The sequence below is a fragment of the Cladosporium halotolerans genome (genome assembly GCF_011745625.1).
Source record: "Cladosporium halotolerans strain TM138-S3 chromosome Unknown Sca5, whole genome shotgun sequence".
Lineage (NCBI taxonomy): Eukaryota > Fungi > Ascomycota > Dothideomycetes > Cladosporiales > Cladosporiaceae > Cladosporium > Cladosporium halotolerans.
In genome coordinates, this window is record NW_027191456.1 from 91,773 (window position 1) to 116,606 (window position 24,834).

Consider the following 24,834-nt stretch of genomic DNA (forward strand, 5'->3'; position numbering starts at 1 on the left):
GAGCTGGTCACATGTTTTCAGACTCGTGGCGGACCAACAGTCACGTTAGGATTGATAGCTCCACCAATGTTCGAACATGCTTCAAATCGAAATTTAAATGCTTGTTCTCAAACAATCTACCAGCACCGATGCCAAGATCTGGCTGAGTAAGAGGTGGAGCCTTTCAGCTAAATCTACTCACGACCACCCCTTGCAAGTTTGGCGATAATCCCTGCGGAGGTGTCTCTCCCAACGCCTTGCTCTCTTGCTGCGGCACTGATTTCCTTCGCTTTCGCTGTAAAGGCCATACCATCAGGTCCCGAGGCGACTTTGACAACATCATCCCTGAGGCACTCGGGAGTCCAATCAGGGGAGGTCTCACGACATCCCCAAATACCGACGCCAATTTGTTCAGCCAGTTGGGCGTAATTATACGTGTCGGTCCAAAGTGGAAGCACGATTTGGGGAACGCCAGCGCTGTGACAGTTAGCAAAACTCGGTGCGAGAAAGATCTTACAGACTTGAGATCACTTACGCAATGCTTTCGTGAAATCCACTTGCGCCGCCGTGGGTGACGAAAGCGGTGATGTGACCCGACGACAGTAGCGAGAAAGGATCAACAGTCAGCCATGGAGTCACTGTGACCCGTCCAGTCTCTTCCAGGGGCACCATCCAACTCCGCCAGTCGTCATCGAGAGTATCAGCAAGCATGTATTTCCACAAAATCTGCAGGTCGGTAGCCTCCAGGATCTTTTGGATTCCTTCGATCATGATCCTGGTGTGCGTCCGGCTGTAGTGGAATGCAGAACCGAGGTTGATCAGCACCGTGGGCTTCTGCTTGATCCATGCCATGAGTTCTGCGTCTTGGTCCTCGGCCGGAGCGGCGGACAGCGTCATAGGGCCAGCACATGTCACGTTAGCTGGCACAAAGTCGACGGGGACGGTCGCGGCGTGAGTGGTTTGAGTGATCCATGGGACGTCGTCGCGATGCAAGCCGTAGAATTTGATGGGATCGGGCACACCGTTAGCCTTGAGGAACTCCTGCTTGGCTGAGATGTCAGGCATTTTCGCGACGCTTGAGATCAAGCGGAAGTTCTGGTAGATGTTCTGTGCCATCAGTTTCAAGGGTATAGGAAAAGGGAATCCCGAGCCCATTCTGCAAGGCATTTGTCAGTAAGAAGCCTCGTGACACACTGTCAGCTTGAGCTTACGCTGGGTACTTCCATAGAAAACCAAGCCACGGTTGCTCCCCAGGAAAGTTGTCAACGAGCATGTTGGGGGTGATGAAGGCGTGTACCCGCTTCCTCGCTCGAGTAGCCTCAATCGCAGGGGCGAAATTAGTGTCCAAGACGACAACAGCTGGGTCGACCCCGTCAATGAGGCTCGTGATCTGTTTGAAGTGGGCGAGGTGCTCTTCCTGGAACCAAGGATCGATGTAGATCTGTATGTTCTTGCTGATGTGATTGATGCCCTCAATCCCATGTGGAGAGATGTGCCCGAGCCTGCCATCTTCGTCGTATCGTAGGTGCGGGTAGTTATCGTACGCGTCGCTGCTAGATAATCCGCTCAGAGGGTGAAAGATAATTTCTTTGGCCTGCGAGTTGTTGCGTTTTGCGTAAGAAGAAATCCTAGTCATGGTGTTTGCAAGCTTTGGGAAAGATCCGAAATGGACCTGAATGTCCGGATGCGATTCAAGCAGGCTTTGCGCGGTGGCTGCATGGACGTTCGACAGGCCAGGATGCTCGTTGACAAGGAAGAGCACAGTATTATTCTTTCCTCTGACATAGTCTCTGGGCTCAGGAATCGGCTTAAATTGTTGCTGTAGAGCGATGAGGATCCCTATGATCGCTACTACCACAAAGCTGATACGTCCAAACATGGTCACAAACTGGCCATGTATTGCTATTTGGGATCGACAGTGAGTGCAAGGACGATTGGTAGACAAAGTATAAGGGCAAGAGAACGTCAGCGCTGAAGACTACTTGTACTAGGACAGTATCGCCCTTTCTATGCCATCCTCAGCTGAAGCGCATGATTTGACTAGACTTTATCCGTGAGCGTTGATCTGCAGTTAACAAAGTAAAGCGAAGTCGGAGGTGGCTCTGCGCAACCTCATTGGCTTGCTACCTTAGGCCGTCCATCGCGATCCTTCGTAATGCGAGACCGACACATCAGGTACGTAGGTTCTCATACTGAATATGAGGAACTACAATGCCAACGAAGAGTATCTATCTCATACCGGCGCCAAAACGCATCTGCACCGAGATGACGGAACCCTAACCCTAACCCTTGCAACCCAGCCTCATTTCGTCAATTCGCGTCCCTGCCGGCCTAGCCGCCTCTGTCAACCGCCTGTAGGGCGCCTTCAATAGCGAGGTCGAGGCTGCCGTCACGAGCCTCATCGACGAACAGAACCTGGCTAATGGTGGCAGGGACCATTGCCGCCGCCACGATTTCGCCATGCGGCGGCCCAACAATCTGCTCGACCAGGACCTACAGAGGAATCTCATGCTAAGCAATTGGATGGTGATCGACACGAGCAAATCAAGCTCGGGGTTGTAAGCTGCCTTTGAGGTGTGCTACATTTTCTACTTGCCACAAATCTGTCACAGTCTGATCGGCACGGGCAAAATCGCACCTGCACTGCTCGCGTTCGCGCGTGGTTCAAAACCTGGAGAATTAGACCTTCAGAGTGTCACTACAACATGAAAGTAGAGAATCAGATTGAGGCTAACGCAGTAAGTGACAGTCATTCACTGTGTGATTTAATCTCCATGTATTCTCAGATCCTAATATACAATTCCAGTGCGTAAAAGAGCGGCCGGCCTGTGGCCAATAGATTTTTTCTCATCAACCATCCGAAGTCTCGAAACCTTCCTCGAGACCCGTGAAGTCACCCAGCCATCATTCTGTCTGGGTTCAGAATTAAACGCGATCTCTCTCGTGCTCTCGACGGCGTCGATGAGCTTGTTGTCGTATATAGATGCTCGCTTAGATGCTGTAGGAGGAGGGAGCGCCAGAGCCCGAAGCGCTGTCGTCGCTGCCGGAAGAGTACGAAGAGGGCGCGTCAGAGCCCGAGGAAGGAGAGGACTCAGAGCTGTCAGAGCTGCCAGAGTAGTCGCCGCCAGCGCCAGCGGAACCAGAGCTGCCAGCCTCGCCGGATGCAGAACCAGAAGCCTCGCCAGACGCGGAGCCGCTAGCCTCGCCGGAAGCAGAGCCAGAGCTAGAGCTGCCGCTTTCACCAGAAGGAGAGGACTCGGCGCCCTCGCTGCCAGAGCTGTACGGGGACGGGGCGCTGGAAGAAGAGTCGGAACCCTCAGAACCCTCCGAGCCAGCATCGGGAGCAGAGGGAGAAGCCTCGCTGTCAGAGCCGCCAGAGCTGTAGCCGCCGAGTCCAGACTCGCCAGAGCCCTCGCTGGAGCCCGAGCCGGAGCCACCGAGACCGCCGGAGCCACCAAGGCCACCGAGGCCACCAAGACCACCGTGAGAAGAGCCGGAGCCGGAGCCGCCGAGACCACCAAGGCCACCGAGACCGCCGTGGGAAGAGCCTGAGCCGGAGCCGTGGCCACCGAGGCCACCGAGGAGGCCACCGAGACCAGAGCCGCTGCCGGAGCCGTGGCCTCCAAGACCTCCGAAGCCACCAAGGCCTCCGGAAGAAGAGCCGCTGCCGGAGCCACCAAGGCCGCCGTAAGATGAGCCGGCGCCAGAGCTGGAGCCACCGAGACCACCACCGAGGCCTCCAGTGGGAAGAGGGATGGAGGAACCGCTGCCGCTGCCGCTGCCACCGAGGCCACCAAATCCACCGAGACCACCGGAGCTCGAGCCAGAGCCACCGAGGCCACCAAATCCACCAAGACCACCGCTGGGCGAAGCAGAGCCGGAGCCACCGAGGCCACCAAGACCACCAAGGCCTGCTCCGACCGAGGCAGATCCAGTGGGGTACGGAGCAGCAGCAGAAGCGTCAGCGCCGCCAGAAGCAGAGCCGCCGGCCGATCCGCCAACAGAGCCGCTGGCAGATCCGCTCGCGGAACCAGTAGTGAGAGGAGCAGCAGGGCTGGCCTCAGTGCCGCTGCCGCCGGAGCTGTATGAGCCTGGGGCGGAAGGGCTGCTCTCAGAGCCAGAACTGTAGGAGTCCGGAGCTGAGCTGCCGGAGCTGGAGTCGTAGCTTCCCTGGGGCAGGGGAGCGGCGGCCACAAGGGCGAGAAGGGCGGAGAAGGCGATGACGTTCTTCATTGTGATGGTTGTTGTGTTTGTGTTGTTGTTAAGAGAGGTGAAGAGAACGATGGGGCAAGGATACCAGATCCGAATGTAACGACTGAGGAAAGATGAAATCGAAGGAAGCGCACTGCACTGAGTTGATTGTAGGATGGAATGAAGAGAGACTGCACCGAGAGAAACAACTGACCTTCTTATAAATGCGATCCTCTTGTGGCCTTCTAGGAAACTCTTCTAGGGTTGTTATTGTGCGACATGGCGGACTCAACGAGACTTCCCAATCCGTACAGAGAGAGTCATGCCTCCTCCCGACTGCGCAAGTTCCATGGTTTGATGCCAGAGTTAGAAGGGAGGTGTTGTCGCAGGATGATGGATCCGAGGCACTTGAAACGCGGAGAGGCGTCCCCCACATCGGCCGCTGTTCCCCTTACGAGCAGCCTTGTCCCTAAAAGCCATGCCTATACTGCGGGAATGCACCTGATATAGCATGGATGTGCATCGCAGATCAGTGGTCGGCGCATGGCGTGGTCAGAGCTCGGCGGCGGTTCTTGTTACACCATAAGCGCTGGGATGTCCGGCTCAGGACTATTGCCTTTCTTTACCTCATGCAGAGTCCGGGGGCGAGCTTGACCACCCGGCCGCCTGGGGGCCCGGTCCAGTGATGTCGACACCTCTGAAACATGCAGGCCGGACTATGAACGCTCTAGGCCGCCGTTTGTGGAGGCTGGATGAACACCGGGCGGCGTTTGAGCTGACGCGTTTGGGCGGCCGTGAACTTTCCTCCACCCTCAAACGCTGGACTTCCTCATCACACAGACCAAAATCCTGCAGATCCGTGCAAAACAGGAGATGCGACTCATGGCACGATCGCATACTTGCAGAGTCGGGTGCAACGGCGATTGCATGACGCTGGGCGCGATGGAATAACCGCTCACACGCAGCACGCCATGCTGCTTCACGTTGCTCAACCGTTCACCTGGTGAAGTCATGGCCCGAGAACGATCTTCAGCTCGTCTACAGTAGCATCTTGCTCGGCCATGGAGTCATGGGAGCGTCGAAATCTGGTAACTGATGAGACACACGGATCTGATGCGAGCGTCTTTGCATCATCACGTGATCCGATCAACGTCCATTCTTTTCAACACCTGGAGACTCTTCCCCGGATACTGCTCGAACACACAGAAAAATCGTCGCTAGATAATTACAAGAGATTGGTAGCGGGTCTCCCATAGCGTTACTTGCCTCCACATTCGTCGAGGTTGGTCCCAAGATTGCGTACAGATTTCCTGGCCGTCCAAGTATCTAAAGCTCCTGAGCCGCCATGCTTCAGCTCCGAGCCACCAGGTTCGCCAAGTGTGTACACAGCTTACTGACAGTGTACACGTCGACGATATGGCCAAGTATTATTTCGTTGTCTGCGAAAATCGCGTGGCTTAAACGCCGTCTTTGATGTCTCATAGTCCCGCCCCCTCAGCATCTTATACAAGTCATTGTTTCGATTGTTCTGATTTCGCTAAGATTATCAGTACGCGATCGTCATCAAACAAAGAACAAAGGAAGACAATGGCATCTCCAAGAAAAGAACCTCACCAAGGATAGCCATATTGCAGAGGCCTCGGCCACCAGGGCTTTCCCTGGCAAACCACACTACCCCTACGGTCGTTACAACATCATAATGTATACTACAGGCTGGATCCTATCCGCGCTGTTCGCCTTGACGGCTACAGCATCTCCAATCAACAGCACACTTCTCGAGCGCGGTTCCGCCGATACTTTCAACATCAATGTCTGGAACAACTGCCCCTTCACCAAACAGTTCGCTCTCTACCAAATCACAAGTGATTTTCGGATGATCGAACGTTCTAAGCCAACAAACCTTGCCCCAAAGAAGAAACTTACCATCGCTGCGCCCTTTAAAGACCTTGGCATGCGTCTCTCCGGTCACGCAGAATGGGCCACCGCCGGCCAGTGGAAAACACAGGCACTTTTCGAGTTCGGCTACAGCCAGTATGCCGGCAAAGATGGCACTGCGTATAATCTCTCCGTCATGAAAGGTAGCGATGGCGATATTGGCGTCGGTGTCTACCCGATCCCGAACGGTAGGGGCTCGAAGCAATGCCCTAGCAAGACGTGCTTCCCGTGGGATTGCCCGCCGTCGCAGGGTTGGACGGATCCGGACCAGATCAACATTGGCAGTCCGGCTGATACGGTCTGCTATCATGGGCGCACTGATTTCAAGGTTGTGTTCTGCCCTTGACGTTTGGGCTGCCTTGGTGTTTCTTGATGTCATTGTTCAAAGTTGTCTGATGCGTTCTGAGCGGCATTCGGTATGAGATTCGGCAGAGACGCGACGTTCACGACTAGCAAAAATGTATAATGTCTTTCGAATATAAGCAGCATGCTACGTTTCAATTGAGCTCATCTTACCTTAATCAATCCTGACAGCCTGTGGTTAGCGCCACAGCCATGGCGTATTCTTTTTGGCGATCACCATGGCAGTCTTCCTGTCAGGACAATCTGATTTGACCAAATCTGTAATGAAACTGACAGTAATCAGCATGATTGCATGTGAAATGATAAAGTGTGGTAGAAGTGTGTGTCAAAAACCGCCTCCCTCTCCAGGCGGCGGTGCTTGCACCAGCCACACACCGCCCCGCGACGACTGGGCTTCGCGCCGCAAGCCAGCGCGCGACTCCAGCGCGACTTCACTTCTCGACCCACGCGCGGCGCATAGCGAACATCACAAGCCTGGAACACCACCGGAACCATGCCGCCTTTTCGCGATGACCAAATACTCGTAAGCGCAATCCTCTTGCGACTCCGCGACAAGCTCTTCATCTACTGACATATGCGCCGCAGATAATTGCGCCTGGGTCGCAAACCACCCTCGCGCAGCTCGGTCTGCCCGAGTCTTATACCCCCGCGCGGTCAAGACTGCGTTCGCGCATGTTCCCTGCTGAGAAGGAGGGCGAATTTGAACCGGTCAAGATCAGGCGACGAGAAGACAACGCGCCGGCGCACAATGGCGACGGCCACGAGGGAGCCACAAATGGAGAGAACGACGAGAACGACGGCTGGGAGGAGGACCACATTAGCGAAGAGGGCGCCGTGTGGCCGATGAAAAAGGGCAAGATTGTGGATTGGCCTGCGTTCTACGCCCTTATGACCCACGTCTACAACACCGTCAACCCGCCTTTCCACACGCCCGTACTGCTCATCAGCGAGCCCGTCTGGACACCGAAAGATCTGGAGAAAGTCACGCAGTTTTTCTTCGAGAAGTTCAAGGTGCCCGCCTTCGCGGTCATGGATGCGGCTATGGCAGCGACGTACGCGTACGGTGTGCCCACGGCGACGGTGGTGGACGTTGGAATGGAGAAGGCGGATATCACATGTGTCTCTGACCACGTGCTGCATCACATTGGCCGTAGCTTGGCAGTGCCCGATTGCGGCGGCGAGTCATTGACCGACAGGCTTGTGGAGGTGATGAAAGGAAGGAAAGGGTTCGGGAGGGAGGTTTGCGACCAGCTGAAGCGCAGTGGCATTTGTGAGGTCTTGCCGAGCGATGCTGAAATTTTGAAGAATGATGCTGCAGTTGAGGACGACCCTGCCAACCCGGCAGCTGCTGCGTCGACTGGTATTGATGGCGAGGGACAGCAAAGAAGCAACAGTTCTGGGGCAGTTGGAGATGTGCCTCGGGGTCCAGGACCCGGGACAGAAGTTGGCGAAGAGAAGCTGGAGGATGAAGAGGGCGTTCTCGACATCGCCAGCATTGTTACTGGTGGCAACATGAGCGAATATCTTGCCCAAAAGGAACGAGAAAAGGCGGAGAGGGCTGCTGCGAAAGGCAAGAAGGGAAGCGACTCTCAACCTGCGACAGCTGCGAAACCTGTCAGGCTTCCCAACTCAAAACGCCTGCGTAACAGCTTCATGTACGAGGACTTCAATTTGCACAACGCGATGAAGAAAGCCGGCATGTCGGGCGAAAACATGGCAGAGATGCACTCTGCACTAGACGAAGGCCCCAACAAGCGTCAAAAGACCCCTGAACCAACCTCAGCAGTATCAGAGAACGCGGCAGATGGCGCGCTCGAAACCACGCAAGAAACATCGTCTGGCTCCATCTTCCGCCGTGAGATTGAGGTCGGTCCCGAGCGCTTCCAAGCAGCATCAGGCGGCATCCTCGACCGACTCGCCGACGCCGTGTACCGCACAGTGCAGTCGTGTAATGACATCAACCGACGCAGCGACCTGTGGGACAACATGATCATCCTAGGCAACGGCTCGCGAGTCCGCGGCTTCAAAGACGCGCTGCTCGCCCGCCTGAGCGAAAAGTACATCATCTCGCCCTCGTCCGCCACAATCTTCACCTCCGAGCTCCCTTCCAACCTCTCCACACCCATCGCGACCGGCGCCAACACACCCATGCCCCAAATGCCGGGCCAACCCCACCCCTCCTCGGGCGTTAACCCGCTCCTCGTCGCTGCCACGACCGCACAAAACCCGCATTTCAACCCGGCGCAGTCCACCTTCGGCCACCAGAGCAGCCACTCGCACTCCGGCCACGGCCAGACGCCCACAAGCATCAAGCTCGTCAAGTTTCCGGAGTACTTCCCAGAGTGGAAAGACGTCGGGTACGATGAGGCGGCGTTCCTAGGCGCGCAGGTCGCCGCCAAGGTGCTGTACGTCAATGACAGCACGGGCAGCGGCTACATGAACCGCACGACGTACAACGACCAGGGTCCGACGGCGATCCACGAGGTGGCTATGTAAGTGTGAGTTCGAGAGGGGAAAAAGCGTTGCTTCGGATGGGATGGGATGGAATTGTGCTATAGCGTAGGAGTTCATTCTCCAGGAGGAGAACTGGATGATGGTGTTCTCAGGCGTGCAATATTGAGGCCGCCTTTACTGGAGGATCAATGATATAGACGCCACTAGGGCGTTTCTTTGCATTACCATTTCGAGACGTTTGCCTTTTCTTTTGCCTTTACCACGTACTATTATTGCTCGCTATTGCGGGTGTCAGCAGGCACCGGGGATTTCAAGGACATCACGAGTCCACCCAGAAGGCATAGGACGAAGGGTTGATCCACGGTCTATGCACCAGAATATGGGTCAAGGTAATGGTGGGGTGCTTTCGCAGGTATCAAATTTGGACCGTAGCAAGTAAATGTACAAAAAAAGCGCGTGTAAAGTCGAGCCCGTAGCGGTTGCGGGGGAGCCCAGCTGGTAAGACAGAAAAACAGACTCTAGGAAAACTCAATCGCTTTAAATGCCCAGGTTGAACTCTACACCGACGTCGATGTCGCGCGCTGCGAAGCAAGTTAGCAATGTATTCTCTCTCTTGGTAGCAGCATTCGATACTCACCCGTCTTGACGATCTTGGAGAACTGCACACTCTTCTCAGCAGCGGTCTGGAGGTCCTCAATGCTGAAGGTCTTAAGGCCGCTCTCGTTGATCAGCTTCTGGGCCTCGCCCATGTTGGTGCCCTGGAGACGGGCAATGATGGGGATGCGCAGGTTCATGGTCTCGACGACGTTGATCAGACCCTTGGCAATGGCGTCGCAGCGGACGATACCACCGAAGATGTTGACGAAGATGGCGGTGACCTTGGGGTCGGAGGTGATCAGGTCGAACGCGTTCTTGATGGCCTCGGGGGTGGCTCCGCCACCGACGTCGAGGAAGTTGGCGGGCGAGCCACCGTTGAGCTTGATGATGTCCATGGTGGCCATGGCGAGACCGGCACCGTTGACCAGGCAGCCAATGTCACCGTCGAGCTTAATGAAGTTGAGGCCGGACTCGGCGGCCTTGACCTCGTCAGCATCCTCCTGGGTGGTGTCGCGCCACTCGAAGACCTCCTTCTGCCTGAAGTCGGCGTTGTCGTCGAAGCTGAACTTGGCGTCCATGCACATGACCTGGTGGTCGGAGGTCTCGGAAAGAGGGTTAATCTCGATCTGGGTGGCGTCCTTCTCCATGAAGACCTTGTAGAGCTTCTTGATGGTGTCGGCACCCTGGTCAACGCACTGAGGGCTGAAGCCGAGCTTCTCGGAGATGCCGCGGGCCATCTCGTCGGTCACGCCAACGTTGATGTCGACCTTGGTGGTGATGATGGCCTCGGGGCTCTCCTTGGCGACGGCCTCAATGTCCATACCACCCTGGCTGGAGGCAACAATGATGGGAGACTGAGAGGCACGGTCCATGAGAACAGCGAGGTAGAACTCGCGGCGGGCGTACTTGCGCTCGACAATGAAGACGCTGTTGCAGATGCGGCCCTTCTCACCAGTCTGCTTGGTGATGAGCTTGTGGCCGATCATCTGGTCGGCGAGAATGCCGGCCTCGCGGGGACTGGTTCTATGTTAGCGACGTGACCGCAGGTTTCGTGACTTGGGATCCAGAAAGACGCACGAGTAGACGATCCTCACACCACCCTTGAAGCCGTTGTCGAAGTGACCCTTGCCTCTGCCACCAGCGAGGACCTGAGCCTTGATGACCATGTCATCACCCTCTGCACTGTGTCAGCAGACTGTCCAGTAGTGTTCCTGTTCATTCTACGCGTACCAATGCCCCTCGCGACATCCTCGGCCTCCTTTGCGCTGTGAGCGACGTTGCCCTTGGGGACGGCAATGCCGAACTAGCCACCAGTCAGTCCCAATCACGCCTTCTTTTACATTCCAGGCAACAGGCATACCGAGTCCAGAAGCTGCGCGGAGCGGTACTCGTGGATGGAGAGGTTACGGCGCTGCTGGAAGGCAGCTTGCCTGAGGGGAGCGCTCTGCGGAGTGTTTTGTTAGCCAAGAATCCCTGTTCGCGAGCCGGAAAAACGACGTACGTATGCGCCCTTGAGCGCAGAGGCGAACTGGGTGCTCCGCGCAAGCTTGAACATGTTGACTGGGGTTGGTGAGGTATGTGAATGGATCACTTGTGGTTGTGGGCAGAGCTTTGAGCTGCCAGGTCCTGCTGCACCTCCAGTCTCCTCCGAGCTAAGCCGCAAAGCTCGGGTCGACGCGGGTGATAGCGTCGCGAGTGCTTGGTGAGTTTCTCAGAATAGAAGATACCCGAGGGGTAGAGTCTTGGTCGGCATGTGACGATAATAGTAGGTTTACTGTGCATAAGATAAAACTTGCTAGAGCAGCTTTGGGTATGTATCGAACGACGCGTGCGATGATACTCAAGCGTAAACTATGCTCTTGATTCTTTACCCAACATCACCTTCCAACACGACCTCACCTTATCACCGCTTCCGACACTTTTTCTTCGGCTTTGCCGCGGCCTAGGTGCAGACCAGCTCAGTCGCCGAACAATTTCCCCAGCGAGTAGATTGTCGAACGACATCCAAGGAACAACCCAGACGCCTGTTGGCGCACGATACAAATATGAGCGCCGCCACGAAAGAATCCCTCAGCCAAGCCGACATAATCCTCAATCGCACCAACGTCGCGCTCGCTCGCAGCCAACGTCTCATTCAATCCTGGCTACCTCCCAAACCGGAGTCCTCACTTTCGCAGCCGGAGCAGGACGCCGAGGATGATGATGACTTCCGAGGCGACAGCGAGGTCGGCGGCATAGGTTCTACGGCGCAGAAGGACGACTCGGGCCTGCCGGAGGGCGCCTTCAAGCGCAGGAATCCGGGCGCGAACGATAAGTTGCTCGACTCACTGCTCGGGAAGAAGGCTGCGAATGCGCATAGGAAGGCACAGGCGCTGGCCAAGAATGGACCGGGGCAGCCTCAGAGTGCGCCTAAGCCATTGCCTAGGGAGACGCTTAAGCGGTCAGCTCAAGAGAGCGATAGCGACGAGGAGGAGGGCGGTCGAGCCGCTGCTTTCAGCTCGAAGAGGGCTAAGCCGTCTAGACCTCAGAGGAAGGCACCAGAGGAGACGGTAGAGAGTAACGTGGAGGCAGAGGAAGTAGAAGATGGCGAAGATGTCAAGTCGGCACCAGTAGGCGCAAAATCGTCACAAGAGACTAGCACGGCTGGCAAGGGTGGTAGGAAGCGACCAGCCAGTTATTTGGACGAACTGCTCGGACAAAAAGCGAACAAGAAGAACAAGAAGAAAAAGAAAGCACCCGCAGCAGATGGCGTATGATGTGGCTGGAAATTCGTACATGTCTTTATACAAGCCACAACAATCGTGCCGAATATATTACTCTCGGACGATCAAGCTGGCCATGCCCATACCGGTACCAATACACATGCTGATGACGCCGAGTTCCTGGCCCTGCCTCTCCATTTCTGGCAGAAGCGTCGCCAGCTGCCTTGCACCGGTGGCGCCCAGAGGGTGTCCGAGCTGCAAAGAAAGGACGTTAGCATACTAGGTTGACAAAAATGTGATACGAATCACGGCTGCTAGGGTGGCTCCAATATGCGGTCTGAACGCAGACAAAGGAAGGGGAATATACGTACCGCGATCGCGCCGCCCTTGGGGTTGACCTTGTCTTCATCAATACCGAGGTTTCGCACGCAGTAGACAGCCTGACTGGCAAAAGCCTCGTTGATCTCCCAGATACCGATCTCCTCCTTAGAGACACCAGTGTAGCTCAGCAGCTTAGGAATGGCAATCGCCGGCCCAATACCCATCTCATCAGGCCTGCAACCCACAACCTGCGTGCCAGCCCACTTGCCAATGATGTTCTTCTCCAGCCCCAGCTGCGTGGCAGTGCTTCGTCTCATCATGAGCGCCGCCGCAGCTCCATCTGAAACCTGGCTGCTGTTACCGGCAGTCGCAGTACCCGTCTCCTTGAAAGCAGGCTTCATCTTCGCAAGCCCCTCCGCCGTGCTCGTCGGCCTGATGCCATCGTCCTTCGTCACAGTGATCTCCTCCGTCTGCTCCGGCACCTCCGGGTTGGGATGCCAGCGCGTCGTCACGGGCACGATCTCCTTGTCGAACAGACCCTCCTGCTGCGCCTTGGCTGCCTTCTGGTGCGACTTCGCCGCGAAAGCGTCTTGCTCCGCGCGACTGACCCCGTACCGCTCCGCCACGTTCTCCGCCGTCAAACCCATGCTCATGATACAGTCGCGCGCGTCGCGCGACGGGCTGTTCTTCAGGTCCTCCCACAGCTGCGTCGGGATGGCGCGCGAGCCGTAGTTCTTCGTCATGCTCTCCATACCGCCGCCGATGCCGACGTCGATCTGGCCGACGGCAATGCTGTTCGCAACGCCCGTGATGGCCGCGAGGCCGGAGCTGCAGGCGCGGTTGACGGTCTGGAAGGAGGTGGTCTCCGGCACGCCGACGTGGCAGGCGGCCATGCGGCCGGCCTTGCTGCCGCCTAGCTCGGAGAGGACGGTGCCGATCTGGACATCGTCGAGGAGCTTGGGGTCGAGGTTAGGCGTCGCGGCGAGGGTGGCTTTGAGGACGTGCGCGAGGAGTTCGTGGTCGTGGGCGTCTTTGAAGCCGCCTTTCTTCGCTCGGGTGACGGGGGTGCGGAGCGCGGAGAGGAAGACGATGTCGTTAGGGTTCTTCTGGAGAATGTTTTTCGCGCCTTTCTGGATAAAGCCCGACATTTTTATTTGGTGGTGATCAGTCCTGACGATTTAGTAGCTATGATGGAGTGCCAGGATGCACCGAGAAGTCGGTCTAGAATATACTTGAGGTCTGATGTTGCTGGAAAACTAGGAGACGTGCAATATGGAAGACAGCAAGGAGGAGTAGAGAAACGGAAAAAGCGCGTAATACTTACGACGATCGCATACAGAAGCGCCACGACAAAGGCGATGTCGCCGTCGGATACAAACCTCGGGAACGAGTTGGAAGCCAGGCGTGGGGAGAGAGCAGCTCAGGCGTGGAGGCGAGGAATCTCTGGAGCGGAAAAGAATTCTTCCTCGGAATTGGACCGCCTCATACCCGACCGAACATTTAACTCGGGAAGCTTCGGGCAACCGTGTTTGGAGCCTTTCACCTTCAATGTCTTGTGTATTCATGTCTCTTGTGAAAATGCTTACATTATCGATCGACCGTGACCAGTACTCCGTCTCCAAGTACCTGGCCATCACGTCCAATACCTCCCCAAATCAACACACTCGCACCGTCGACCTCTAAAGCTTCCGCGGATGCAAATCCAGTTCTTCCCCCAATGCCTCTGCCTGCATGCCCTTCCTCCAATGCCACGCCTTCAGCACCGTGATACTTGATTTCTCGCCACTCCGCCTCGCCGGTGTCCTTCTTGATAGCCAATCGCGCGGCATCCTTGAACGACGCGGCCGTCATCCCTTCCGGTTTGAGCTGCAGCGCCCAAATGTCTTCCAGCGGTTCACTAGAAGCCGAGAGCCCGCCGATCAGCAGAAGGTAATGCCTCCCCTGGCCAGTAGTCACGTGCGTCAGTGAAGCGCCCCATCTCTCCCCCGGGTGCGCCGCATCTTCAGTGTTCGTGGCATGAGGAATAGTCGCCCACGGCGCCAGCGGTGCAAGACCTAGCTCTCCCGAACCCGAGACGTCGTTGTATCTGCTCGAAGTGAGGTCCAAATAGCTAGTCTGCGCCCTCGAGTAGCAGTACAGCCTGTGTGCGACAAGCGCCAGGCTAGGTTGCCCGGAAGCCAAAGAGTTAGGCTCGGGAAGTTCGGCCCATGTTTTCGACCCAATGTCGAAAGTCCACATATCGTTCAACTGACTCCCACCCTTGCCCAGTCCGCCCTGGATGACCACCGTGCCGTACGTATCCGTCGAAGGAATGTCAGGGAACGACTTCTCCGGGTCCGGCGGCGCCTGCGGCAGCGTACCCTCGTCTGGCCGCTTCTGCGCCGGTTTCGGGTGCTCGCTGGCAACAGCAGCGTGGCGGCATCTGGGAGCTGGCTTGGGAGTGCCCTCTACCGGGTCGAAGTGCGACCATTTGTTCCATGCCGTGTCAAACACCCAAACCCTGCCTCCCTCGTCCAATGGGTCCTCCTCCTCGCCCTTGCCGCCAAAGATGTATATCCTCTCCTCAATCACCGCTGCCCTGTGTCCGTACCTCCGCGGCGGCGCCTCAGACGTCGCTTCTATGCGCCTATAATCGGTGCTCTCCACTCCTGAAGAAGGGAGGATGACGATATGCATATCGTTGTCTGCGAGCTGCTGCTCGCCAGCGCCATCCTTGCCAGCTGTCCTCCCGCCGAAAATGTATGCTCTGCCGCTGATGACGGAAATGCTGTGGTATGCTCTGGGCAGGGGTTCTGCTGGAATTTTCTTGAGGGTGGCGTTTAATGGGAGGGTCGGATCGTGGATGCCTTTGGCAAGGAGCGCGGCGCCTTCGAGTACGTTCTTGATCCCGTAGAGGGCGCCGGCTGCTTCGGCCATGGTTGGTTACAAGGGCTGGTTTGCTTTTTCGAGCTGCTTGTACGGTACCGTGTTTTGAAGAGGCTCCAAGAGATTCGGAGACTTCAAAATTGAGACTACGAATGGGAAACGAATCAATATAGATCAAGCATGCAAGTGTTGAGAGGGCTCGTATTGTTTACTGATGGAATCAGAAACTCGTAACAACGACGCGAAGGCATGACGTCGCAGCTCACGACCCTGTTCTTTGCGGGGGTGGAGTTGTGCCAGGTGGGAGGCTCTCCTGTCAATGAGAATCTATCAAGTGGGGAACGTAACACACTGCACTTGAGATGTGAGATCCTAATAGGCTCCCAGCACGAACATCTCCCTACCTCAATTAAGTGTCAGTGTGCCACGATTTTCCACGGTGTTCAAACCCGGATTTTCCCACGGGGCTGGGTGTTCGTAGTTGAGCATTCAGCTCCGGAAGACAGGAGCCCGGTCAAAGATCCTTCCCCAACAAGTTCTAGGGTTATGAGAAGCCGATTGCAGTCTTGCTCTCTCTTTTAACAAAGCAAAGATTCAGACTTGATCATCTCAGCCTCATCTCGTCTCATCGCAAAGCAATTTTCGCCGCGTAAACCACTCACAGCTCTGCGTGGTAGCACGCGGCAATAGGTTCGACGGTGCAAACTCTATTTGGGCCTCTATGCTGCTTGTACAAGCCGCGAATGTGCATACTCGGCAAGGCGTAAGGGCCAAGGCTTGGGCTCGCGAGTGCTACCACCTATCAGCGAATGCCTGCATGTCACCTGATATTCGCGTCATCCGTTGCCAATGGCCAAAGTCAAAGAACATTGATATGAGTATATGAGTACCATAATGTCGCCAGCGTGATATTGTATTGTGAACCACTCCAACGCAATAATGGCGCCGCTCTGGTCCCGTATACGGTCCTCGATACAGAATGGCCGCAAGGCCTTGCAGCCGACCGGCGAGGCCATCTCCCAGGTGGCCCTCCTGGACATGCTGGCCCACAACTGGTACCTAGGCTTCACTTCCTTCGGCGGACCGACGGTTCATTTTCAGATATTCCATCAACTGTTTGTCGATAAGTACAAATGGATCGACGAGACAAGCTACCAGGAGATGTTCGCGCTGTGTCAGGCGCTCAGCGGGCCTGGCAGTACGAAGATGATATATGCGCTGAACGTCTTGCACTACAACTTCTGGGTTGGTTTGACGTCGTTCTTCCTCTGGAGTGTCCCTATGGCAATTGCGGCTTTCGGTCTGGCAGTAGGCATTGGCAATATTGACGACCAGCTGCCCGGACCTGCTTACGCGCTCCTCTGCGGTCTCAACAGTGCGACTGTCGGTATCATTGCGCTTGCAGCTGTTCAATTGAGCAATAAGGCGATCACAGATACTGTCACGCGTATCCTGGTCTTCTTTGGTGCAGCTGCGGGCATGCTGTACAACGCCTTGTGGTATTTTCCAATCTTGATGGTTGCGGGCGGCATCGTTACTGTCGTGTGGGACCTCCGTCTGCTTCAGAAACTTTGGAAAGCGTTGCGAAACAACAACAAGAATGAGACTCCTGCTTCGCTCGAGAGCGACCCAGTCGAGCTAAGAGAGACCGACCCAAACGCCAAATCCGGCTCATCTTCTCTGCACGCCAGGCAAAGAGACACAAGCAATGCAACAGACCAAACCGCCACGCACCAAGAAGAACCCTCCGCCCCTCCTCAGCCCCAGCTCAAACACATCGGCACCTGGAAGACCGGCGCAGTCATCATCGCCGGCTTCTTCGCCGCCTTCATCGTCATCATGGTCTGCCGCGGCACCCTCAGCGCGCGCAACCGCGGCTTCGACCTCTTCGCCAACCTCTACCTCGCCGGCACGATCATCTTCGGCGGCGGGCCCGTCGTCATTCCCCTGCTGCGCGAGTACATCGTCGTCCCCGGCTGGGTCTCCCCGCGTGACTTCCTGCTCGGCCTCGCCATCACCCAGGCCTTCCCGGGCCCCAACTTCAACTTCGCCGTCTACCTCGGCACTCTCGCCGTACGCGGCTCCGCAACCCCAGCGGCCGCGGGTGCCATCATCGCCTTCCTTGCGATCTTCACGCCAGGCCTGTGGCTGCACACGGGCTTCATGGGCATCTGGCCTAGCGTGCGGAAAGTGCACGCCGTGAGAGCGTGTCTCAGAGGCGTGCACGCCACGGCTGTTGGGCTCGTGTTCACCGCTGTGTACAGGCTGTTTGAGATCGGGTACCTGGATGAGACTGTGCAGAACGGAGGCAGCTTGAGCAGAGATCCGTGGTGGGTGGTAATTGTGGGCACGAGTTTTGTCGGTGGCAAGCATTTCAAGCTCTCGCCGCCGTGGGCGATTTTGCTCGGTGCTGCGATGGGGTTGGTTTGGTATGGCATTGTGAGGGCTTGAGGCGGCTTCGGCGTGCGCAACGGATGGTTTACACACTCGATTCAATGGAAGGAACAATCAGCCTATCAGAACCGTGCTCGGGGCCCAAATGCAAGCTTCGACATCTGGAGACGAGCATCTAATCGCACATTCGCAAATCCAAATACTATATATTCTTGTACATGTGTATCCGCGCTAAACGCAAAAACAATCGCAACCCACACCTCCGCACCCTCCACATTCAGCAAAGGTCATTGATCGCTCCCCCCAGTCTGCCCCTCAACCCTCCCCTCCTCCCCTTCTTCGCCCTCCTTCTCCCCACCCCCACCACCCGTCACAACCCCCCAACCCCCCTCCGCAATCTCCCTCCCCCGGAACTTAATCAGCACACCGACCACAATCGGCCCGACAATCGTGTTGAACAGAATCGCCCAGATGGCAATGTTCAGGCCCGCGGACGTCACGTAGGACGTCGAGTTGTACCCGATCTGCACGATGAGGAGGCCGATCTCGCCGCGCGCGACCATGGCGGAGCCGAGGAGGAAGGCGGGCGAGAGCGTTTGGGTGATGGAGGGGCGAGGCGAGGACTTGTTGCGGCGGAGGAGGTCGGCGAGGGGGATTGTGCTGCCGACGATGAGCTGGGAGGGGTGTTAGTGAGGTTGTTGTTGGGTGTTTTCGGGGTTGGAGGTGATAGGGATGGAGAGGCTGGGGATCGCAGGTGCGGAAGGAGGGAGATTTGGAAATAAGGTTCAGAGGTGCAGGGCTGAATGAGCTGGTGATGAGGGTGGCGTGGATGGTAGCAGCAGAAGTAAGTAGGGGCGGGAAGGAAGATACAGGATCCCAAGTCCTCAGAGAAGGTGAGAATGAGAATAGCCAAGATGGTAGCAGCAGCAGCAGTAAGCAGGCCCAGGAGAAGAGAAATACGGGGACGTAGTTCTGATGAGGTCAAGATGATGATGACGAGGACGATAGTAGCAGGAGCAAGTAGGTGCCAGAAAGAGATACCCAAGTCGTATCTCTCTTCCCAAAGCCTACTAATGCTCCTTCCGTTCTCGCGATCTCCATCTTGATTCCCCTCATCCTGGAACACTTCACGATCCACCCGAATTTCTCTCTTCTGCAGCCTGCCGACTTCTGCTGCTTCCACCCACACTATGCTCATATCCAAGTTGAACGCAAAAGAATGTCGTTCACTTACCTTCGCGAACAGCATAAGCAAAGAATACACAATGCCACGCCAGACAGTCTGGCCATCCCAAAGATCCAGGAAAGGAATTGCAAAGCCAATGCTGGCGAAGAACAACGGCTCCATGAGGTACCTCTGCACATCCGAGCAGTACAGCTCGAACGTATGCACGAACGTCGGGCTCTTGTCGACATTCTGCTCGCCTTCTTCGCGCGTGAGGACAACGAACGGACCCTCGGGATGCTTGCTCGGCAGGTAGGTCAGGAACGAGCCTGCGAGAAAGGCGCCGAAGAGAACGCTCGTGCCCGCGTACGCAGCGATGGAGATGAATGCGCAGAGGACCAGGACCATCAGGCCGACGTTCGACAGGTGATCGTAGCGGGCGAAGCGGTTCTCGATGAAACGGCGGAAAAATGGAGCCAGGGCGTATTTGGTTAATACTGGGGTTATGGCCGCCATTAGGATGGAAGCCAGGATTGGTCGGCCGATGAGCCAGCCTAGGTTGACGTTCCCGCCAGACTGGATACTGCCCAGGTCGTGGATGACGCTCGACATGACCAGGCCGGAAACATCGTCAATGACCGCTGCGCTGACGAGCACGGTGCCGACTCGGGTTTGGGAAAGATCAATCGACTTCGAAGCGCCTCCGATGACAGCGAACGTGGTGCCCAGACTGGTCGTCGATAGGGCTGCTCCGATGATGAAGGTCTCGACGGGCCCAAAGCCAAACCCCAGATAGAGGAGCAGATAGGAAAGGCCGATTGGGAAAATGACGCCGGTGGTGGCGCCAATGAAGCTTAGAGAGAAGTTCTGCTTCAGAAGGTCCATTCGCGTGGTCAGGCCACCTTCGAAGATGATGAGGATCAAGCCGATGTAGCCAATGGCCAGGAACGTCTCCTGCCATTCGGCATGCAAGATGTTTGCAAGAGGCTCGCCATAGATGATTCCGACCGCTATTGGGCCAATAATGCCGGCTCTGATGACGATCGAGGACAATGTCTCGGCCAAGGAAAGGAAGGTGAAGAAGGATATCAAGATCAAGATCTCGACGACTGCATGGTGGGTAAGTCTGGATGTCCGCGCATGGTTTCGAGAGCTCACTCACTGGATGGCTCTTCATAGGCCAAGAAGTTTGCCATTATCGTGCCGAGAGACGAATAGAGGCCTATTGCAGCCGCCGCAGGTAAGCCTTCAAGCGAGATGGAAAATGGGACGGAGGAGGCATGGTAGGCTTGGCCAGTGATTCTTTGTACTCGGTGAGCCACCAATGACGACAGATGAATGACCTGCGAGAAACGGGATATCCACAGATAGGCTTTGGGGGAGATCCACTGTTTAGACCGTGAGTCTGCCCTACGAATTCACAGTGATGATTGGGCGGCTGTAAGCGCAGCGAGCCCTTCTCCGGATCACCTAGGGCTCAAAGCTGGAGAAAAGTAGCTATGTTTTGATGGAGATAATACCATCTGTCACTCACAGAGTGAAAGCACAAGATCGCAGAGAAAAAAGATTCAATCAGAGAGGCCACCCGATCTTTGGCCATAGCGCACCGCAGAGACCCGCATCTGTCCACCCGAATCAGTGCGGTGTACGTACAACGTGCTTAACGTCTTGGACCAATGGTCGGCGGCCCAGGTATTTCGGAAACTCTCTCCACCATACAATGGCCGGCCGCCCTTCTCTGTCACGCCGTGCAAACAGCTGAGCTGCAAGCCATACCCAGGTACGGTCATTGTCAGCCTTGCGATCCCAGCAACACGCGATTTCACCCGCACCATCAGGTTTCTCACCCTTGCAACGCTGTGGCGGACTCGTTGAAGTGCCAAGACGGGTATGGGACTGAAGCCAAGAGGACAAGACACCAGCGCCGAACGCCAAGCGATACCTCTGCTTCTAGACAAAAAGCATTGGGTCTGCTGTTTGGCAAAATGTCCATTGCTACTGTTCAGATCGACTACGAGCACCCATGGCAGACAAAGAGAAATCCGCTGCCACCCCGACTGCAATGTCGGGGTCCGGCAACAAGCCCCTCTCGAGACCAGCCCACGCTTTGACGTTCGCGGCTGTTGTCGAGGAACTGCAGGCTGACGATGTTTCTGGTCTGACACCCGCGGCCGCCAAAGAACGACTCCAAACGTATGGATCGAACGACCTCGGCGAAGGCGGCGGCGTCCAGCCGGCCAAAATCCTCCTTCGCCAGGTCGCAAACGCAATGACTCTAGTAACGTGTACCATATCACCCATTGTCGCGGTGAGATCGCTGATCCACTGGCTGGCAGGTGCTCATTCTAGCCATGGCTGTCAGTTTTGGCATTAAGTCATGGATAGAAGGAGGTGTTATCGCCGCCGTCATTGCTCTCAACATCGTCGTCGGCTTTTGGCAAGAGTTCAACGCTGAAAAGACGATGGACTCTCTCAAAAGTCTCAGCTCTCCGACCGCTAGCGCCATCCGCAACAGCGAGAACATCACTATTCCGACTGTCGAGATCGTTCCTGGTGACATGGTCGAGCTGAAGACTGGTGACACCGTTCCAGCTGACTTGAGGTATGTCTTTAATTCCTTCGCGGGGCCACATCCTGCTATCCTGCATCGCCGGGCACGTGTTAAGCTGACTTCGGCAGACTGGTTGAAGCCGTCAACTTCGAAACTGATGAGGCCCTCCTCACCGGCGAGTCGCTCCCTGTTCGCAAAGAGCCTGAACTTCTACTCGACGACGACACTGGCCCCGGAGATCGCCTCAACGTAGCCTACAGTTCTTCCACGGTCACCAAAGGCAGAGCTCGAGGTGTCGTTTTCGCTACTGGTCTGAACACCGAGATTGGATCGATTGCTGCGGCTCTTCGAGCTACTGGTTCAAAGGTTTGACCTACTTTCGTCTAGAAAGTCTGTCATGACGAAGCTAATGTTTTCTTAGCGCCGCCCTGTCAAGCGTAACGAGCAGGGAAAGGCTGGCCCGCATCGCTACGCTCAGGCATGGAGTCTGACGACCACCGATGCTATCGGCAGGTTCCTTGGCGTCAACGTCGGAACGCCGCTGCAAAAGAAGCTCTCTCGCCTTGCAGTCTTGTTGTTCTGTATCGCTGTCGTCTGCGCCATTATCGTACTGGCTGCAAACGACTTCTCGAACGAGCAGGAGGTTATTATCTACGCCGTCGCTACAGGCTTGAGTATGATCCCCGCGTCGCTGATCGTCGTCCTCACTATTACTATGGCTGCGGGTACGAAGCGTATGGTCGAACGACACGTTATCGTGCGAAACCTCAAGTCTCTCGAGGCTCTCGGCGCCGTAACGGACATCTGCAGTGACAAGACCGGAACCTTGACCCAGGGCAAAATGATCACCAAGAAGGCCTACGTTCCAGCGTCCGGGACGTTCTCCGTCGAGGACGCCAACGAGCCTTTCAACCCGACCGGCGGACATGTCACGATCACGCCTGCTTCGTCTAAAGATGGTCTTCCCGGCTCTACGACACCTGTTGATATGAGCACGGCAACCTCCGACCCGAATCTGAGTGGTTTCCTCGACGTCGCCGCTCTCGCCAACATCTCTACCGTATGGCAAGGCAAGGAAGACGGACAATGGCACGCCAGAGGTGACCCAACCGAGATCGCTATCAACGTCTTCGCTGCTCGTTTCGGATGGTCCAGGTCGAAGCTCATCGGCACGGACAATGCCACCTGGAAGACTCTCTTGGAATTCCCCTTCGACTCCGACGTCAAGAAAATGTCGGTCATCCTTGAGAACGTCGAAACTGAGAAACTTCAGGTCTTCACGAAGGGCGCGGTCGAGCGTGTCTTGCAGACCTGCTCGAACTTCTACGCTACACAGGGTTCCGATGAGCTCACTGAGATGACCGACGCCCACCGCGAGAAGATCCTCGAGACCATGGAAGAATTCGCCTCGTTCGGCCTTCGTGTTCTGGCGTTGGCCAGCCGTGAGGCTCCCACGCATCTGAACTACGAGAAGGAAATCGACCGCAACCAAGTGGAGTGTGAGCTCACGTTCCGCGGCCTCATCGGACTGTACGACCCACCGCGCGCCGAATCTGCTGCTTCCGTCAGGGAATGTCGTCAGGCAGGCATTGAAGTGCACATGCTCACGGGTGATCACCCTGGAACTGCTCGTGCGATTGCGATTGACGTTGGTATCCTGCCCTCCAAGAAGAAAATGGAGTCTCTGCCCAAAGATGTCGCCAGTTCGCTCGTCATGACTGCGGGTGAATTCGACAAGCTCGACGACGATCAGATCGACCAACTTCCAACCCTGCCGCTCGTCGTGGCAAGATGTGCTCCGAACACGAAGGTTCGCATGATTGAAGCTTTGCACCGCAGGAAGCGTTTTGCCGCCATGGTAAGTGAAAATCTACCCCGCCACGTATCCTGATCAATCGCTAACAAAGTGGCCAGACTGGCGACGGCGTGAACGACTCACCCTCTCTCAAACGCGCTGACGTGGGTATTGCAATGGGAATGGCCGGCAGTGACGTTGCCAAAGACGCCTCCGACATTGTTCTGACCGACGACAACTTCGCCAGTATCATCAACGCCATCGAAGAGGGCAGACGCATGTTCGACAACATCCAAAAGTTCATCCTGCATCTTCTCGCTGAGAACATCGCCCAAGCATGCACTTTGCTCATCGGTCTCGCCTTCAAAGACTCTCGTGGTCTCTCCGTCTTCCCTCTCGCTCCGGTTGAGATTCTTTGGGTATGTGGAATTGCTTAAGCGGACCCTAGTTACCTCTGCTAACGATTCCAGGTCATCATGATTACTTCCGGTATGCCTGACATGGGTCTCGGTTTCGAAGCTGCGACACCCGACATCATGAACCGCCCGCCTCAGTCTCTGAAGAGAGGTGTCTTCACTCTCGAGGTAATGGTCGATATGCTCGCGTACGGACTGTGGGTCGCAGCATTGTGCCTGGGCTCATTCTCTCTCGTCCTCTTCGGCTTCGGCGATGGCGACCTTGGCGTCAACTGCAACGACTCGTACTCTCAGGAGTGCGACACCGTCTTCCGTGCCCGCGCCACTTGCTTCGCCTGCCTGACCTGGTTCGCCTTGTTCCTGGCGTGGGAGCTGGTCGACATGCGCAGGAGTTTCTTCCGCATGCAGCCCGGCAGCAAGAAATACTTCACGCAATGGTGCGTCCCCCAACCCCACATTTATCCCTCAAGAAGCCAAAACTAACTCCCATCCCAGGATGTACGACGTCCGCCGCAACAAGTTCCTCTTCTGGGCCATCATCTTCGGCTTCATCACCATCTTCCCCACGCTCTACATCCCCGTGATCAACCACGTCGTCTTCAAGCACGAAGGCATCACGTGGGAGTGGGCGGTCGTCGTCGTCGCCACCACGCTCTTCTTCATCGGCGTCGAGGCCTGGAAGTTCGGCAAGCGCGTCTTCTTCCGCCGCTACATCCCCAAGGGCGGCAAGAGCCAGCTCATGGACTGGGAGGGCAACGAGTCGTCCGAGGCGGAGAAGGGAGAGATCGCGGAGAAAGGAGAGGTCCAGACCAAGGGAGCCCAATAACATTGGCTGGATCGGGGGGAGCGGGAGGGCGCTCGTCGGGAACCTGGCTCTTTCCTGAGCCGGGTTCCCGACGAGCGCTGCAGGGGTGAGGCGCGAGCTCTGAGATTCTTGAGTCATGTCTTTGTCAAGGTCTGAGTTCTTTGCATGGGGAGTTGGCGTCGCGTTAGCGTTGCGATTGGAGGGAGTATCCGGGTCATGGTCTCTAGGGCCATGACCTCATTATATGAAAAGCACTCACGTGTCACAGGGACCGACTGTTGGTCGGTGGCTCGACGGCATT

The 24,834-nt window shown here is 56.2% G+C and overlaps 11 protein-coding genes across 11 annotated transcripts; 5 read left to right on the top strand and 6 right to left on the bottom strand.

Annotated features, from left to right (window-relative positions):
• Positions 1-77: 77 nt before the first annotated feature.
• On the bottom strand, positions 78-1,858 carry WHR41_01926 (uncharacterized protein; the record flags this gene model as incomplete). Its single annotated transcript, XM_069370532.1, has 3 exons — positions 78-456; positions 515-1,135; positions 1,191-1,858. 3 exons carry the CDS (start codon positions 1,856-1,858, stop codon positions 174-176), a joined length of 1,572 nt encoding a protein of 523 aa, XP_069232433.1. The 3' UTR covers positions 78-173.
• A 1,112-nt stretch (positions 1,859-2,970) lies between these two features.
• WHR41_01927 (uncharacterized protein) lies at positions 2,971-4,212 on the bottom strand (the record flags this gene model as incomplete). The annotated part of the gene is made up of 1 exon (XM_069370533.1): positions 2,971-4,212. The coding sequence occupies one exon, from the start codon at positions 4,210-4,212 to the stop codon at positions 2,971-2,973; it is 1,242 nt and encodes a 413-aa protein (XP_069232434.1).
• Positions 4,213-5,869: 1,657 nt separating this feature from the next.
• On the top strand, positions 5,870-6,451 carry WHR41_01928 (uncharacterized protein; the record flags this gene model as incomplete). The annotated part of the gene is made up of 1 exon (XM_069370534.1): positions 5,870-6,451. One exon carries the CDS (start codon positions 5,870-5,872, stop codon positions 6,449-6,451), a length of 582 nt encoding a protein of 193 aa, XP_069232437.1.
• Positions 6,452-6,908: 457 nt separating this feature from the next.
• WHR41_01929 (uncharacterized protein) lies at positions 6,909-9,356 on the top strand. Its single transcript, XM_069370535.1, has 2 exons — positions 6,909-6,991; positions 7,054-9,356. Exons 1-2 carry the CDS (start codon positions 6,962-6,964, stop codon positions 8,962-8,964), a joined length of 1,941 nt encoding a protein of 646 aa, XP_069232438.1. The 5' UTR covers positions 6,909-6,961; the 3' UTR covers positions 8,965-9,356.
• tca-9 (Succinate--CoA ligase [ADP-forming] subunit beta, mitochondrial) lies at positions 9,316-11,284 on the bottom strand. The gene is made up of 6 exons (XM_069370536.1): positions 11,021-11,284; positions 10,880-10,963; positions 10,750-10,822; positions 10,597-10,696; positions 9,560-10,536; positions 9,316-9,503 (listed from the first exon to the last, which is right to left on the bottom strand). The coding sequence occupies exons 1-6, from the start codon at positions 11,072-11,074 to the stop codon at positions 9,460-9,462; spliced, it is 1,332 nt and encodes a 443-aa protein (XP_069232194.1). The 5' UTR covers positions 11,075-11,284; the 3' UTR covers positions 9,316-9,459.
• Positions 11,285-11,564: 280 nt separating this feature from the next.
• Positions 11,565-12,275, top strand: WHR41_01931 (uncharacterized protein; the record flags this gene model as incomplete). The annotated part of the gene is made up of 1 exon (XM_069370537.1): positions 11,565-12,275. One exon carries the CDS (start codon positions 11,565-11,567, stop codon positions 12,273-12,275), a length of 711 nt encoding a protein of 236 aa, XP_069232193.1.
• WHR41_01932 (uncharacterized protein) lies at positions 12,266-13,964 on the bottom strand. The gene is made up of 2 exons (XM_069370538.1): positions 12,593-13,964; positions 12,266-12,476 (listed from the first exon to the last, which is right to left on the bottom strand). Exons 1-2 carry the CDS (start codon positions 13,688-13,690, stop codon positions 12,333-12,335), a joined length of 1,242 nt encoding a protein of 413 aa, XP_069232196.1. The 5' UTR covers positions 13,691-13,964; the 3' UTR covers positions 12,266-12,332.
• A 165-nt stretch (positions 13,965-14,129) lies between these two features.
• On the bottom strand, positions 14,130-15,458 carry WHR41_01933 (uncharacterized protein; the record flags this gene model as incomplete). Its single annotated transcript, XM_069370539.1, has 1 exon — positions 14,130-15,458. One exon carries the CDS (start codon positions 15,456-15,458, stop codon positions 14,130-14,132), a length of 1,329 nt encoding a protein of 442 aa, XP_069232195.1.
• Positions 15,459-16,346: 888 nt separating this feature from the next.
• Positions 16,347-17,858, top strand: WHR41_01934 (uncharacterized protein; the record flags this gene model as incomplete). Its single annotated transcript, XM_069370540.1, has 1 exon — positions 16,347-17,858. One exon carries the CDS (start codon positions 16,347-16,349, stop codon positions 17,856-17,858), a length of 1,512 nt encoding a protein of 503 aa, XP_069232190.1.
• Positions 17,859-18,088: 230 nt separating this feature from the next.
• On the bottom strand, positions 18,089-20,451 carry WHR41_01935 (uncharacterized protein; the record flags this gene model as incomplete). Its single annotated transcript, XM_069370541.1, has 3 exons — positions 20,129-20,451; positions 19,036-20,075; positions 18,089-18,475 (listed from the first exon to the last, which is right to left on the bottom strand). Exons 1-3 carry the CDS (start codon positions 20,160-20,162, stop codon positions 18,089-18,091), a joined length of 1,461 nt encoding a protein of 486 aa, XP_069232189.1. The 5' UTR covers positions 20,163-20,451.
• A 538-nt stretch (positions 20,452-20,989) lies between these two features.
• Positions 20,990-24,612, top strand: WHR41_01936 (uncharacterized protein; the record flags this gene model as incomplete). The annotated part of the gene is made up of 7 exons (XM_069370542.1): positions 20,990-21,244; positions 21,303-21,568; positions 21,646-21,883; positions 21,939-23,375; positions 23,432-23,731; positions 23,783-24,165; positions 24,224-24,612. 7 exons carry the CDS (start codon positions 20,990-20,992, stop codon positions 24,552-24,554), a joined length of 3,210 nt encoding a protein of 1,069 aa, XP_069232192.1. The 3' UTR covers positions 24,555-24,612.
• Between the last annotated feature and the right edge of the window lie 222 nt (positions 24,613-24,834).

What these genes read in the sequence shown, in the direction of transcription:
- WHR41_01929 (XM_069370535.1), top strand. Translation starts at nt 6,962, where the DNA reads ATGCCGCCTTTTCGCGATGACCAAATACTC. An exon ending in TTCGCGATGACCAAATACTC is followed by an intron (nt 6,992 to 7,053) that starts GTAAGCGCAATC and finishes TATGCGCCGCAG; the next exon opens with ATAATTGCGCCTGGGTCGCA.
- tca-9 (XM_069370536.1), bottom strand. Translation starts at nt 11,074, where the DNA reads ATGTTCAAGCTTGCGCGGAGCACCCAGTTCGCCTCTGCGCTCAAGGGC. An exon ending in CTGCGCTCAAGGGCGCATAC is followed by an intron (nt 10,964 to 11,020) that starts GTACGTCGTTTT and finishes AACACTCCGCAG; the next exon opens with AGCGCTCCCCTCAGGCAAGC. An exon ending in CCGCGCAGCTTCTGGACTCG is followed by an intron (nt 10,823 to 10,879) that starts GTATGCCTGTTG and finishes ACTGGTGGCTAG; the next exon opens with TTCGGCATTGCCGTCCCCAA.
- WHR41_01932 (XM_069370538.1), bottom strand. Translation starts at nt 13,690, where the DNA reads ATGTCGGGCTTTATCCAGAAAGGCGCGAAAAACATTCTCCAGAAGAAC. An exon ending in CCAAGGGCGGCGCGATCGCG is followed by an intron (nt 12,477 to 12,592) that starts GTACGTATATTC and finishes CTTTCTTTGCAG; the next exon opens with CTCGGACACCCTCTGGGCGC.